General features: G+C 39.1%; 1 protein-coding gene across 1 annotated transcript; it reads left to right on the top strand.

The window, feature by feature from the left end:
* Positions 1-12,005: 12,005 nt before the first annotated feature.
* LOC141279935 (E3 SUMO-protein ligase ZBED1-like) lies at positions 12,006-14,447 on the top strand. Its single transcript, XM_073811499.1, has 2 exons — positions 12,006-12,983; positions 13,542-14,447. Exons 1-2 carry the CDS (start codon positions 12,006-12,008, stop codon positions 14,445-14,447), a joined length of 1,884 nt encoding a protein of 627 aa, XP_073667600.1.
* Positions 14,448-16,413: the final 1,966 nt, after the last annotated feature.

A 16,413-nucleotide genomic window follows, 5' to 3' on the forward strand; every position in this document is an offset into this window, starting at 1 on the left:
TTAGAGTTTAATTTTAGGTTATGATGGCCTTCAAGAATATTTATTTGCAGTTTATGTACCAAAAACAATCTCTATATATTTTTACAGCTCCGCTTTCAGGAGCTCAGCTATGAACAGGTCGTTTTGGCCTGTAATAAGTCATATTCATGATCCTCCCTTCTGATTGGCCTGTTGTTTTATTAGTAAAATACATAGTTGAAAAAACGTTACCCATGGAAGTACATTAATGTTAGGTTAGTAAACAGAGACAGAGGGACACTTAGACTGAGATTTTAACCTTACCATGTTTAACTCAACAAACAAATAGACACTAACAGGGCCGGTGTCTGTAACTTATGAAAACAAACAACATCTGATTTCCAACAAATATTCTATCAAAACCGGTAGCTACCAAAGACTTTAACATTACAAAAAAATATGTTAGCGTTGCATAACTGTTAACAACATATATTTAAGTTTCCTCTGGCTCCATAATGTAACTTAAAAGTAGGGTTGCATGATAAATCGCATGCGATTGTCTCGCGCACCTTGTCAGTAAAGCCGTTTTGAAAGCAGGTTATGGTGCTTTTTAATCAACGAGATGCACCTGACAATCGCATGCAAGTTATCATGCAGCCCTACTTAAAATGTGTTTACTTACGGGTTGTGGTTTTGAGGTCAGATCAAACAAAGTAAGGACTACAACAACTTTGATAAGTAGATTTTTGGAGAAAACGGCATTGAACTGTACCACACTGAAGCAGTTACTTATGAAATGTTTAGAACAGACAGCTAAGGTCGAACAACTTGTTGAGAAATTTTTCTGAATAAATTAACATTTTGATATAGTTTCCTGACATCCATTGATTGAACAGAATTTTCTAACATGGTGCGATATTCCTTGGAGGTTTGTTTGGCAAAAAGGGGGTGGGGCGAGGGCGGTGGACAGTGCTCGGGGTAGAGACTGAAGACGGCGACTGTGTATTCCTGACATCACGGTTTACAGTAGTACAAACTAACAGTTTCAGTTAACAGCTACTTCAAGCAAATATCAGAGAAAGCTCTAACATATTCATGTACAAAACACTGTGCAGCATGTTTACTTACAACATAAGCAGCAGAACCTGACATAATATTAGTTTGCGTCCATTTAAACCTATAATTTCTCCAGCTGGCATTTATATGACAGCAGAGGGACCCGCCCACAGTCTCCACAGACCATCCCTCAAAGTAATCAGGACAGAAGTGGTCGAAAGTGGACAAGATATGGATTTAAATACCAGATGTAAATTGTTGGCCACGCTTCAGACCAGCCTTTCGTCAAGCGTAAATTTTTTCACCCATGTGAATGTACTGTCAGAGATATAATAGAAAGTTAGGGGAGGGGCAACAACAAGGGACAGTGGCTGCGCATGCGCATTATATTAATATAAAATACTTAAATTTCGCAGTCGTGCTAGTGCGACCTTTAATCAAAAGCAGTTGCATAGGCAGGAAAAATACACGCAAAATGTTACTATTTACTCGCAGTCTGGAGCCATGTTAAAGAGGGTAAAGATACGACTAAATCAGACCCATCAGTGTCCTAAATGTTGACTCCAAACCGTAAAAAGCTTTATTAGTTGGACTGGATACAATTGGATTTCATAACTCAATCATCAAAGTGATTCAAGCATTATATGATAATCCAATAGCAAGAGTTGGTGATCAAAATGGTGAACTTTCTAAACAGTTCACTTTAGAACATGGGGCACGTCAAGGCTTCTTTTTTTCCCGGCACAACCCAAGATAAAGTATAGTCTTTCCATTCAACTGGGCAGCACAACCATTACTGCTTCCAAAACTACCAGAAACCTTGGCGTAATCTTTGATGACCAACTGTTTTTTACTGATTACATTGCAAAGACATTGCGTGATTATGTCAATTTGCATTATACAATCAGGAACATACGCCCCTTCCATACAGAGCATGCTGCACAACTCCTGATCCAGGCCCTGGTAATCTCTAGGTCGGACTACTGCAATGTTTTCTTTGCTGGCCTTCCTGCACAGAGCATCAAACCACTTCAACTGGTTCAGCCCGAATCATCTTCCAAAAACCCAAAATGGCTCATGTAATGCCGCTCTTAATCTCTCTCCACTGGCTACAGATTGAAGCGCGTGTCAGGTATAAGTCACTACAGCTCAGAGTGGAACAAAGTGTGTCAGTGGCGTTGTCAGTATCTAATAGGTGTGGGAGAAAAAATCGATTCACCAAACTATCACAATTCTTTAAAAAACGATTTTGAGATCGATTTGTTTACCTCAGAATCAATATATATATTTAATTATTTTACTTTTCCAGAGAGGTGGTGGGAAGACGTTACCGCTTTTATTCCAACAGAGGGCGAAAGTAACGTGTTGTCTGTAGATGACGTCGTATCCGTTTTAAAGGGATAGTTCGGCCAAAAACGATATTAAACCCATGATTTACTCACCCCCAAGCTGTCCGAGTTGCATATGTCCATTGTTTTTCAGACAAACACATTTTCGGATATTTTAGAAAATATTTTAGATCTTTCTGTTGATTAAATGTAATGTTACGGGGTCCAGCAATAGTCCACGACCTTCAAGTCCAAAAAAGTGCGTCCATCCTTCACAAATTAAATCCAAACGGCTCCAGGATGATAAACAAAGGTCTTCTGTGGGTAATCCGTGCGGTGTTGTTGTAGAAATATCCATATTTAAAATGTTATTAACGTTATAAACTACCTTCCGGTAGCGCCGCCATCTTAGTCTCATCCGTATTCAGGATGAGAGCTTACGCAGCGTACAGAGTTTCTCTGCTGCTGCTCTGTGCCCCCGCCCTCCGAATTTGTCATACGTCACTAAGAAAAGTGCGTACACTACGCTAATACTCTCTCCTGAGTCTAAGATGGCGGCGCTACCGGAAGGTAGTTTATAACGTTAATAACATTTTAAATATGGATATTTCTACAACAACACCGCGCGGATTACCCTCAGAAGACCTTTGTTTATCATCCTGGATCCGTTTGGATTTAATTTGTGAAGGATGGACGCACTTTTTTTGGACTTGAAGGTCGTGGACTATTGCTGGACCCCGTAACGTTACATTTAATCAACTGAAAGATATAAAATATTTTCTAAAATATCCGAAAATGTGTTTGTCTGAAAAACGATGGACATATGCAACTCGGACAGCTTGGGGGTGAGTAAATCATGGGTTTAATATCGTTTTTGGCCGAACTATCCCTTTAAGCTGGCACGAGAAAGCAAAACCATGGCAGAGTCAGGGGAGCAAACCTCTTTGAAAATAATTTCTGCACCTTCACGTTTTAAATCACAAGTGTGGAAACACTTTGGATTTTACACACTGCCAGGAAGAGCTGCGCTGGACATGACTAAAACGGTATGCAAACTCTGCCATACAGTGATAGCATATTGTGGCAATACGACCAACTTGAGTGCCCACCTTACTCGACACCATTAAGAACTGAATTTCGGGCTGAACGCCAATCAACCTGCAGCATCTCAACGAACTCTGGATGTGACATTGAGTAAATTACCATCCACTTCGGAGAAGGCAAAACGCATCACGGAGTCGATTGCTCTTTTTATCTGCAAAGACATTCGACCATATAGCGTTGTGGAAAATGCCGGTTTTCGAAATATGATCTATACTTTGGAGCCAATGTACGTTATTCCATCGAGGAAGCTTTTCGCAGAAACAGTAGTGCCTAAAATGTACGACGAGGTTGCGTCAGAAGTAAAAAACTGTTTAAGCAAAGCTCAACGAGTCGCACTTAGCTGCGATGCCTGGACATCGCGACCTACGGAGTCTTATGTCACCGTAACAGCCCATCACATAACAGATGACTGGCATTTGTCTTCTCACGTTCTCCAAACCAGCACTGAACAAGCACTGAAGCTTCTCAATGTCGCGAAGTTACTTGGACGAGTACGACGCATCACTGGATATTTTCATAGAAGTGCTGAAGGACTTCATGTTTTGCAGGAAAAACAAAAGTTACTGGAGCTCCCTGCACACAAACTTATAACAGACGTTTCAACGAGATGGAATAGTGCATACGACATGGTTGAATGTTTTCTGGAGCAACAGGCTGCAGTGGTCCCAGAAGCTGCAGCAACAATGTTGGAGCATCAGGTAAAAATGTGTCTTAGTTCATAATAGTGTGTGAGCTTGTGTGCATGTGTGTAATATTGTATATAATTTTTTGTTTTTGTTTTTCTGCTTTATGTTAAATTATGCATTGATTTGGTACAATGTACAAATATTTAGTGTCTAAGATGGAACATATTCAACATAAAAAATTAAATGCAGTACTATTTTTTACCAACATGTTTTATTTGTTGTACTTTTTAGGGAGAAGTGGCGAGGCAGGAACTGAGTGATAATTGTGCACCAGACAAGGAAGATGATGATTAATAGCTCTCCATTGGCTAAAAGAAGAGTATCCACCTGTGCGCTGGCTGATCTCCTTGGTAACACTTTTGGGGATGCCAGGCAGCCATTAGCAAAGTCAGCCTCTGAAATTGCAACAGAGGAAGTGCAAAAGTACAGAACTGCTGATTGTCTGCCACTGTCTGAATGTCCATTGGGTTGGTGGAAACATCATCAACATGAGCATCCTCTACTTGCAAAGATAGCCAAGTAATACTTATGTGTACCAGGGACAAGTGTCTCTGCAGAACGGGTATTCTCTACCGCCGGGGATATTGTGACAGCACAGAGAAGCAGCCTCACCACCGAGCATGTTGACCAGCTCTTGTTTTTGCAGAAGAATCTTAACATTCCCAAGCATTAGTTAAGTTTTTAGCACATTTTAGTTGCAGTCTAGGGTTTAAAGTTTACATAAATCTAGTTCAATTTTAAATAAATTGTTCAGGAGCTTTTTTATTTATTGTTATTTGGACATTGTGACTGCACAGAGAAGCAGCCTCACCACAGAGCATGTTGACCAGCTCTTGTTTTTGCAGAAGAATCTTAACATAACTAATACTTGGGAAAGTTTTTAACAAATTTTATTTGCAGTCTAGGGTTTGAAGTTTACATAAATACTAGTTCAATTTTAAATAAATTGTTCAGGAGCTTTTTTTATTTATTGTTATTTATTGGAAAAGTTTAAAAGCACTTTATTTTATTTCAGAGTATTGTTTTTATTTATTTTGTTGCACATTTGAATATTATATTCAAGTCTTTGGTACTTGAAAGTTTTATGGTTCAAGGTTCTTTATGCACTATGTATGTGTATGCTCCTGAAATTTTTTTTTAGAAAGATGTGATGCATTGTTTTTGTTAATATAACTCATATACAGTCTCTTTAAAGGTGTGATCAAGCATTTTCCATTGTCTAGACTTTATTAAGAAAACAAAAATCACAATTTAAACAATGAATTGCAATAGCTACAGAATCGGGATAGTATTGAATCGGCAGATTAGTGAATCGTCCCAGCCCTAGTATCTAACAGAGAGAGTTGGCTGGGAGCGGGGAGCGTGGAAGCAATCGCAGAGGATAAGAGGATAAGACTTATATAGAGAGGTTTCTAAAGTCTAATCACCGGAACGCACCAACTGCATACCTTATTTTACCCACCAGTAAATTATTAAATAAATGTATGCAGACGGGGGAAAACTCACATTATAATATAACAATGTTTAAAAAGCATATAATAAACAACTTTACAATAAACTGAAGTTGTACATACACGGAGGTTGCAATTGGAAACCCCAACAGAACATAACACAAATCAATAAATGGTAATGCAGGGGTCTCAAACTCAAACTGGCTTGGGGCCATTTCTAAGACAGACATTTCATCGGGGGGCCACAAAGCTATTTTAACGTTAAAAAAGTACAATATTTCTGTAAATGTCATGTTTATTTTCTATTATTTAATGTATAATAATACTTGAAAATATATAAGCAGTGGTTTTATCTTTTTAAAATACATTATTTTATAAAAGTAAGTAAATCTTTTCTTAACCTTATCTTAAATAACTAAGACCTATTAAAACCTTGCACTAAACTAACAAATTGAATTCCTGTAAAATTTGTAACCTGCTAATTTTCTTGTTCTTTGTGGATTGTAAGTACAGTATTTTTTAGTGTTCAGTGTGAAAATACTAACATGCCTAACTGTGCATTCACACCAGCCGCGGAAGAGGCGGCAAGCGCGGATGATTTACATGTTAAGTCAATGCAAACACGCGATTAGGCATCCTGCAGCGCGGTACACGCGGTAGCTGCAGCGCGGATGTCGCGGAACACGCGGAAGGCGCGGGGCGTTCCGCGCGTTCCGCACAAATTGAGCGTTGCCGCGGGAAACGCACGAGTTCAAAAATCTGAACTTTGGCGGAATTCCGCGCCGCGTTAACCAATCAGGAGCTTGCTGTAGTAGTGACGTGATTACAGGAAGCGAGCGGAGTGGTGTAGTCTCCGCGGAGTCGCAGAAGCCCCTCCCATGACGCGGATTTCCGCGTGAATTTCTCGAATGACTAGAATTTCACGCGCGGCGGTCACGCGCGGATTAAGCGAGTAAACTCAAAAGGTGTGTTCGACTTCATGCGGCGCTGCGCAGACCGATCGGCGGCTGACTTGAAGCAGTGCATTCCGGTTAGTATTTCTGTCCGACTTAAGCTGGCGCTGCAGGCACGTGACTGTGTCATATGGTTTTTAAGTACCGCGAGAGCGGTTCGAGATCAGCCGCCTGAGTTAGCCAGCGCAGTTCCCGAAGAGGAGCTGCACGGGCTGTAATGACGACACAGCTGTTTCAAGATTGGTCGGATTCACCACATGACAACAATCACGTGTGTTTCGTGTGTATTTTCACGCCCTCAGTTCCACAAATGCTCACAAATCTGTATTTTTTATAACAGTTAAAGCTCTTTTCATGTAGTCGCGATGTTATATTGTGTCATCTTCATCAAAATAAAATGGATACAAAAACGTAGACCCCACTACATTGGTATTTAAATAATTTATGCTTCTGTTAAACTTTATTCTTGTAAAAACAGATGCTGTAAGCCTCTTCAGTTCCACTCATGCTCATACACGGACATTCAAAACAGTATAATTCACTTTTTATGTAGTTTACATCTTACAAATCATGTTTAATGCGATTAAGCAAGCAAACGGCACGTGATCAGCCATGCCTGACGTAAATGCAGCAAACTACGGGAACCACAGCGCGTCCGACTTCACGTCTCCGTTTTCAGCTCCTCCCCGCCTGCACGCGGCTAATCTCACCGATCGGTTACATCCAGCCACAGCCGATGTCGAACACACCTAAAATGTTCAAGCGGCAAACTGGCAGGGGCGGGTCTAGACAATTTTTCATGGGGGGGCCGGACTGGGGCACAGACTTAGAGAGGGGTGGCACATTTAAATACATTTAAACAGTGAATTAGTGTAACTTGCCCTACATTGAAGGTAATAATACTGTATATTATTAACAAAACATTATTCTTGGTAAAATTGAGTAAGTAAACAAAATAAGTAACTTGAAAACCTGTTGCAGTGTTTATTAACAGTTATATTACATTATAAATATATTACATTTCATACACAGATTTACAACATTGACAAATTCAATTGAATAACTGGTGCAGCTTTTAAAAGTCTGTCATGTGTATGTTACATTATGGATAGTTCACCCACAAATGAAAATTCTATCATAATTTACTCACTCTCATGTTGTTACAAACCTATACATTTCTTTGTTTTGAAGAACACAAAGAAAGATATTTTGAGGAATGTTTGTAACCAAACCAATTTATAAACCCCATCCACTTCCATAATATTCTTTTTCCTACTATGTAAGTGAATGGGGCTCATGATCGGTTTGGTTACAAACATTCCTCAAAATATATTTCTTCGTATTCATGAGAAAAAGGAAATTCATATAGGTTTGTAACATCATAAGAGTGAGAAAACAATGACAGAATTTTCATTTTTGGGTGAGCTATCACTTTAAAGATTAACAATACTGTACGACCAAGTAAAAAAAAAAAAACAGTATTGAAAAGCACATTGTTTAGAAATTGTATGAACCAACTTTTAAGTGACAACAGTGCCAAGAACATTTGTCAGTCAATAAGACTGGAACCACAAATTTTATATCACTCAATAGCAAGGAATTATAAGAGCTGGATACGTCTGTTACGGTGGCGGAGGGCAAAGCGTCTAACAAAATCATCCATGTTTAATGACTTTGCTCTCCGTCTCCCCTCAATGCTCAGCACTCCAATATTGCTTAACCTCTCATCACCTATTGTTGTACGCAAATGATTTTTTATACGTTTAAGAGCAGAGAAACTGCGCTCACAAGAAGCACTGCTAACAGGCAAGGCTACAGCTATTCGACATAACCTGAAAAGTTGACGAAACACTTCTTTGTAAGGTTCAAGAAAAGTGGTAAATTCCACAACACTGGACATGTTTTTCCCACATTGAGCTTTTCTCCGAACAACTTTCCTTGCCTGATGCAGCTCATGTTTGAGATCATCAAGATCACATTCATACAGGCTTGCCAAACCTAAAACCATTTCCTCTGACAAAAAGCTCTTACTCTTGGGGTTCAGTGATTGTATACCCCTCATGATATCACAGTTTTTCTTGCTGAAACGCCTCTTCATCTCTGCATTAAGGTGATCCAAAATAGGGTAAAATACACCCTTCCTAAACTTATCCTTGTCCCCTTCCTTGCACCTACGTTGTCCTATAGTGGACTCTATATGAAATCCACAGAGTCTGAAGCTCCCTCTTTGCAAACGTTTCTCAACAGCCTCAACTGCAATATTACACTGCTTTGCTATGTCCACAGAGTGTTGCCAAAGCTCATCAAAAAATGATTCCTCTCTGTATCCCTCTAAAGAGTCCTGTAGGTGCGGTTTTCCTCCACCTTTTTTTTATATGCTTTGTCCAAGACATCTTGCACCGACGAATTTCTAAGAATGTTCTTCTTATGTTCACTCCAGGCAAACATTGTATTGACATGACCTTCCGATTTCTCATGCAACCTAAACCCCCCATCCTTATACAGTGCCTTCTTCCAATTGGAGTATCCTCCTTGTGATGTGAATGCCGTTTCAGGAGCATTAGGGAAGGAGAAGTGTCTGCATGCAAAACAATATGCAGAATCTCTACTTTGTGAATATTCAAGCCATTGGTGCTGCGAATACCAACTCCCTTTGAAAGCCCTCTTTCTGTCGCCCTGTGCAGTTCTAGGAAATACCTTCATTTGCGGCTGTTTTGGCCCATCTTCCAGACAAGAGATTTAGCTTTAAAAACTACCAGTGATAAATGGTGGTTAATATATATTGATGCTCATAAAAGCACAGAAATGACAGGTAAGTTCTTTTTAAATAGCTCATGCTTTTTTGCAAACATCATCATAATTTTATCTGTGCCATAGTTTGTACTTTTTGAAAGTAAACCAGACAATGTTTACTTCATTAATTAAATAAAACACTCATTAACTTTTTAAGCAGTCTTTAAACTTATTACTGGAGGTTTGTCAGTTTGTAAATACATTTACACCACAGACAGACTCCCTGTGTTGTACCATCAGTCTCTTTTGTGACCTAAAATAATCTTTTCATTGACTTTTAATATTATTTTTATATATATTTAATATTTATTGTTTAGGGTTAGGGTTAAACAGGCTCAAACATGCCTCCAGGAAAAAAATGGGATTAAATAGGTTAAAGCAAGACTAGACCTTGTGGTTGGGATGGTGTGGGGTGTGAAGAATGTGAAGCCTCTTCTGTGTCACTGCTGCTGCAATATGGAGTTAAACATGCTGGCTCCTCTTCTTCCACATCTTCATGACCTGACTGATCACAACCAGGTGCAGTATCTGATCACACAATAGAATTTTACATCATGGAATCAAAAAGTTAGACATTAGTTTTATTATTATATATTCTTATATTATATGTATAATTTTTTGTATTGTCTATTTTAGGTATGTCCCGATCGAGAAATATCTGATCAGAGCTATATAGGCATTTTTTTTTAACTGAACAGGGATTGCAATCACCCAGATCACCTTACTCTGTTCGTTTCACACATTTTACATCATTCTAAGTATTGAAGTAGTTGATTGAAGTAGCTGCACTAAGTAAAACATATTAAGCTAAAGACATTTTTTTTTTACTTGGTTTACAAAAAAACGATTTTTGATTGATCAATAACATCAGATATACCTTTACTTGCGGAACACTGAAGTGCAAATGATGGGCCCTCATCCTCTCCAGGTGTGTCACCAAGTACATTTTCTAAGAAAACACAGTCATTCAAAATGTCTTAGTGCAGGTAAATATATAAATAAAACAGATTTCAATACATATCCTAAATAAATGACCAGGTTAATACACAATAGCCATTTCCTGATACATTCAGTACATTTAAACCTCCTGATGTGTATTTGTTTTAACCTCCCTCTGTGGTCTCTGCATGTAATACACATACCTTGGTTTGCAGAAAAGTCAGTGGACTACTGCTGCGTCTTCCTCTCATCCCTCTCCTCATGCCTTTCTGCTTCTATTTCTCCTTTTTTCTTCAAAATGAAGAAATTCTCAATTTTTTGAGACCTTTTCATTGGTCCTATCGCCTGATTCTGACTGTCTGTCTGTCCCTAAAGAAATAATAATGCATTTTTCTCAGTTACTTTGTCAAGTCATAAACTAATTTATTTCCTAAAGTTGAATGTTGTCCGCATATCATCTTAATAAAGATATTACATTTGGTTGTATTAAATGGCATATAGCACAGAGCCCCAGTGAGTTAATGTATAGAAAAAAATAATGTTTCCTATGTTGTTTTCTTTTAAATATGCTTCTGAGGCTGTGGTCTGTTGCATGAAGCTATTTGAACAACAAACTCTTAATTTTCAGAATTCAGAGTAAGTTTGGAGTCGACAAATCCAGATAAATCCAAACTGGTTTAGATCAGGATCAGATGTTGGACAATGCTTGGTTTAAACTTTGTGTTTTATCCAGAGTTCGCAAAGCCTGTGCACCTGAAAGTGAATCCTGCTTCATGCAACAGAAAATGTACTTAACAAAAGGAAAACAGTTAATAGCAATGAAAGTTTAGAGGCTGAGGAAATTGTAAACGTTTATTCATAGTCGTATGACATGTTAATGTTTTGCATGCGCCAAATCAACGCAAAGCTCTCTCCGTGTGTCGACTATTGAGGGCACTTGTCGTCTTAAATAAACCCGTGCAGGCGCGCACACACAGACGGCGCAGCTTAAACAGTCACTCCACATAAAAACGTTACGTTGTTTTTCATTGATCTATTCCATACACTATGAGACACAATAGCGCAACTCTCCCTAAAGTTTACACATCAATATTTGAGGGATATATGGAGGATTACGTCTGATTAGATCGGGACCGGACACATTCAACCTTTCTTTGCATACAGCTACTCACTTAGTGCCTTATTAGTGTTAAATTGCTTAAAATCACTTGAAGGTAGACATTTGCAAGTTTTTAAAACACGTGTAAATTATATCCCTTTAATCCGCGATAATCGCATGCGGGTCGAAACGTGGGTTGTGATCCGTATGGATAAACTGCGATCTGTCACACCACTATTTATTACAAACGCAAAGGCAAACGTGACTTTATATATTCTTTTAACGTACCGACCGTTAGGTTGTCTTCAACTTTAGTAATGAGTAGGCCTGTCGCGATAAACGATAAATCAATTAATCGCACGATAAATAAAATTAGCTCGATCATTTTTTCCGCCCGCGATAATTTACATTTGCATTCTTGTTTGTTTTCCTCGTCTCTCTTTTTACCAAAGAGACTGGATGAACACTCCTGTGCAACGAGTGACGAGGAGTGAACTCTTTTCAGTCATTTGTCAGTCGCATTGTCTGTGTGGGGAGGGGGGCTCCTGGCGTAGCCTATCACAAAGTAGGCATTCGGAGCGCGAGCGCCGGAGTGTAGCAGGAGAAAACACTAGTTGAGACGAGAGTTGGAGAAAAAGATGGATTTAGTTTCAAAACCAAACGCTACAGCTGCAGTGTGGGAGTACTTCGGATTTAAACCCAATGACCGAGGTGAACCATTAAACGTGAACGAGTCGGTATGTCGCATTTGTGGTAAAACCATAGCACTGAAAAGAGGCAACACAACAAACATGCACATGCACCTAAAACACAATCATCCGGTGCAGTTTTCCCAGCTGGGAAAAACAACTGCTAAAGTTAGAGATGGACCGTCGTCTTCATCCCGACAGTGCACAATCACTGGGGCGTTTAGTCGACAAACAAAGTACAAACAAGACAGTGCAAAATGGTGTGCACTCACAGACAGTGTAGTTCGCTTCATTGCTAAAGAGATGATGCCCTTTAATATCGTCGAAAAGCCGTCATTTCGACGAATGCTGCAAACATTTGACAGCCAGTACGAACTGCCTGGGAGAACACACGTGTCACAAACGGCAATTCCACAACTGTACAATAGCGTGAAAGACGACATACTAAATGAGATCAAAGACATCCAATTTTACTCTGCCACTACGGATATGTGGTCAAGTTCAAACATGACCCCCTATATGAGCTTGACTATACATTACATAACTGCTGACTGGACCCTGCACTCCAAGTGTTTAGAGACCAGATATGTTCCAGATAATCATACAGCTGACACCCTTGGAGAAAACCTAAACTCTGCTTTAGCAGACTGGGGACTGGATGAGCACAAACTAGTCTGCATCACTACAGACAATGGTGCTAACATTGTTGCTGCAATAAGGAATCTTGGCTGGCCATGGCTCAATTGCTTTGGCCACAACCTCCATCTCGCTGTGTCCCATGGTCTGGAAAGCAACAGAGATCAGACAGCGCGTGCCATAGGACTCTGTAAAAGTTTGGTCAATACATTTAACCTAAGCTGGCTTAAGAGGAGAGACTTGAGGAAGGCACAGAGTGAGGCTAATCTCCCCCAACACAGTCTAATATTGGTGAGTGATGTTTAATTCATTGATTAGTTTAATTTGAAAGACAAAATATTTTAAAAGTTTGGTAACACTTTATTATAACCATCATTAATAGATGGTAAATTGATAGTTAATTAATTGTCATTTAACTGTTAGCAAACAGTATTTTATATAGTAAATTATAATTAATAATGTTTACTAATTATTAGTAGTGCTGTAAATTAACAGTTATATCTGTCTGTCATATAATATATTAGGTATCAGGTAATGATTAAAAATGTTTGTCTGTAAATCTTTAAGAAACCATTTTTAACATCTTTAAAAATTACATGGATAGACAGACCAGATATTCCTAACACTTTGTTTACTACCTTGTAAGTACCAAGAGCTTTTTATTTTATAGTAGCCTGTAGACCTGTAGAATAACCTGTAGGTATCTAGTCTTTAAGTATGCACTGGCATATAAACAATGTAACATACAAATTAATAATGATAAATAATGGAAATGTAAAAAATTTAGTATTTGTTTAAGAATGTTGATATAGACTAACTAACGAACAAGAACAATATTATCATTTACAGGATGTTGTTACACGATGGGGCACTAAGCAGAAGATGGTAGAGAGGGTGCTGGAGCAACTCCCCGCCATAAGACGTGTGCTGGTTGAAGACCGAAAACATGGCCACCTCAACCCCACCTGGCAGGATGTTTCTGTGTTGGAGTCCATCAACGCAGCAATGAAACCACTGGCTGACTTCACAGACATTCTCTCAGGGGAAAGATATGTCACAGTGTCCTCAGTTAAGCCTGTGCTGGAACTTATTAAAGATGACCTTCTCTCTCCAGGCCCTGATGACACTGCACTGACAGCCAGTATTAAACAAAACATGTGCAGGGTACTGACTGAAAAATACAGCTCACCGGCAATCCAACTCCTCCTGAGAAAGGCCACAATCTTGGATCCAAGGTATCGCGGCAGCATGGGGGAGGCAGATGCATTGGATGATGTCAAACATCAGCTTGTGCAAGAGCTACTGGACTTAGGACCAGAAGGAAGTGGAGATGAAGGTACCAGTGGTGAAAGCTGCAGCAAAGCCGCTGGAGAAAACGAGTATGAACCTACTCCTGCCGTACCCACTAAGAAGAAGAGGCTGAGTGACCTTCTTCAAAACAGAAGAGCTCATCTCACAAATCAGACTGTGGCGGCTGCACTTCCAAAAAGAGTTCAGGCGGATGCAGAGCTGACAAAGTTCCTACAAGAAGATGCACTTGATGCATCTTGTGATCCCTTGATGTGGTGGCATGACAATCAAAAAAGATATCCTTTGATGGCCAAGTTGGCTCAAAAATACATGTGTATTTGTGCAACAAGCACCAGCTCAGAGAGAATGTTTAGCACAGCTGGCAACATTGCTACTCCTGAGAGATCCTGCCTTAAGCCACACAAAGTCAACATGTTGGTATTTCTTGCTCGGAATCTGCCATAAAAACTCTCTCTCTTTCTCAGTATTCTTTTTGCATATGACCTGTTGAGGCATCTGCTTCATGTGTTTTGCACTTTTTGTTTACAAAGGTCTTAACGGGAAGGTTTACCAGTTAAGGAATGTATCACTCTTTATGTTTGAGCCTAGTGTTAAATATTTTTTGATCTGTTTTATTCATTGTTTTGGTTGTGTATGGACCACAGTGCGGTTTTTAATTTCCATTTTATTTTATTTTTTTAGTATTACACATTGTTTAGAAATGAAAGTTTATTGATCTTTGAAAAGGCATCTGCTTCATGTCTTCTGCACTTTTTGTTTACAAAGGTCCTAACTGACAGGTTTACCAGTTAAGAATGTATCACTCTTTATGTCTGAGCCTAATGTTAAATATTTTTGAAGTACAATTTTGTTTACATCTGTTTTATTCATTGTTTTGGTTGTGTAAGGACCACAGTGTGGTTTTTAATTTCCATTTTATTTATTGTTTTTGATTGTGTTTGGTTTCTATTCTAGTGCAGTTTTTGTTAACAGAGACTGAAAGTCCATATTATTTATTATTTTTGGTTATTTTGTTCATTTCTTGTGGATATTTAAAATGTCTTCCAGTTCCAGTATTACATATTGTATAAAAAAATAAAAGTTTAAAGATCTTTGAAAAGGTGTACCTGAATTATTATAATGGTCCCGGAACAACAATACTATCGCCTATCGCAATAAATTCTGAGACAATTTATCGCCTAGCAAAATTTGTTATCGCGACAGGCCTAGTAATGAGCATTCTCGACAGTAACAGAGAGGAGCTAGCTCTAACTTACTAATCGTAACTTTCCACATTTACGGAAACAAATCAAAATTCAGCAGACTTACCTATGACTTTGTTGTCCTTTTTCTGCATAAAACTCCTTTCTCCGTCCTCTGTGTTTTCCTTGCTTCTTCTTGGTGCCACCACGTTCGTTACTATAAGTGTGTGCCTACTAATTGACACCGATAACAACATGTCACGGTAGAGTGGTTCCTCCCCAATCCGGACTTGCAGGGGCGGGTCTAGACAATTTTTCATAGGCGGAGCCTCCACAAAAAAATATATTTTAATATTTTAAGCTAATAAAAACATAATTAAATATAAATAAATCAAAGCCCTCTAAAATATAAAGTTTTATTTTAAGAAAAGCAAAACCACTAGTACATAATTAATACTGACGAGACTGATGGAGTGGGAGGGGGGGCACTTGGGGTGGCCAATCAAATTGTGGGGGTGGCCCGTGCCCCCCCGGCCCCCCCTGGCCCCGCCCCTGCAAACTGGACGCGGTTCACGCGTTTTTGCCGCCTCTTCCGCGGCTGGTGTGAATCCACAGTAAGACTTCTGCACAGTACTGTGTATATATTAATATTTTATTTTTAGTATTAATCTTTATTTAGAGTATAAAGTTGTGACGACAATCTAGCAGGTTTGTCTAAACAAATGTTGTCTGTAGTCAGTGTTTATCTACGGTTTAATGACTTTTATAGAATAAATAAACATGTATGTTTTTGTTTCAACAGCTTCCCCTGGAAATCACTTCTAAAATCCTCAGTGAAGTTATTTTGTCAACAGGTGACTCTGCATATTTGACACTTTCTCTGATATGCAGATGGTTTATGGATGTGGTCACTCAAGAAGTTTTTCAGAAAGCAGTGCAACACTTTGCATGGCTAGACGGTAAGGTTCCACCCCCCCCCCCACAATTGATTTTTGTAGTATGAGGCAGTTAAACGTTTTATTTATCTTTCCTGTATTTTGTCTTTTCACTTTAAGGTGTTGCCATCTGGAAGAATTTCACTCCCATCTACTGGACAGAGTTTAGATTGTGTACAGCATCAGGGAATGCTTGCAGTGCAAAGCTCTTCAAGTCATACCCATCAGGGTATAGGGGAAGAGGCCGACGGGGTGAACTTCTGGGCTTTTACTGAAATGTTTGCACAGGATTTT

Source organism: Paramisgurnus dabryanus, chromosome 13 (assembly GCF_030506205.2).
Source record: "Paramisgurnus dabryanus chromosome 13, PD_genome_1.1, whole genome shotgun sequence".
Taxonomy (NCBI): Eukaryota; Metazoa; Chordata; class Actinopteri; order Cypriniformes; family Cobitidae; genus Paramisgurnus; species Paramisgurnus dabryanus.

Coding starts and splice junctions, on each gene's coding strand:
- LOC141279935 (XM_073811499.1), top strand. CDS start 12,006: ATGGATTTAGTTTCAAAACCAAACGCTACAGCTGCAGTGTGGGAGTAC. Junction 12,984..13,541: donor CCCAACACAGTCTAATATTG/GTGAGTGATGTT, acceptor TATCATTTACAG/GATGTTGTTACACGATGGGG.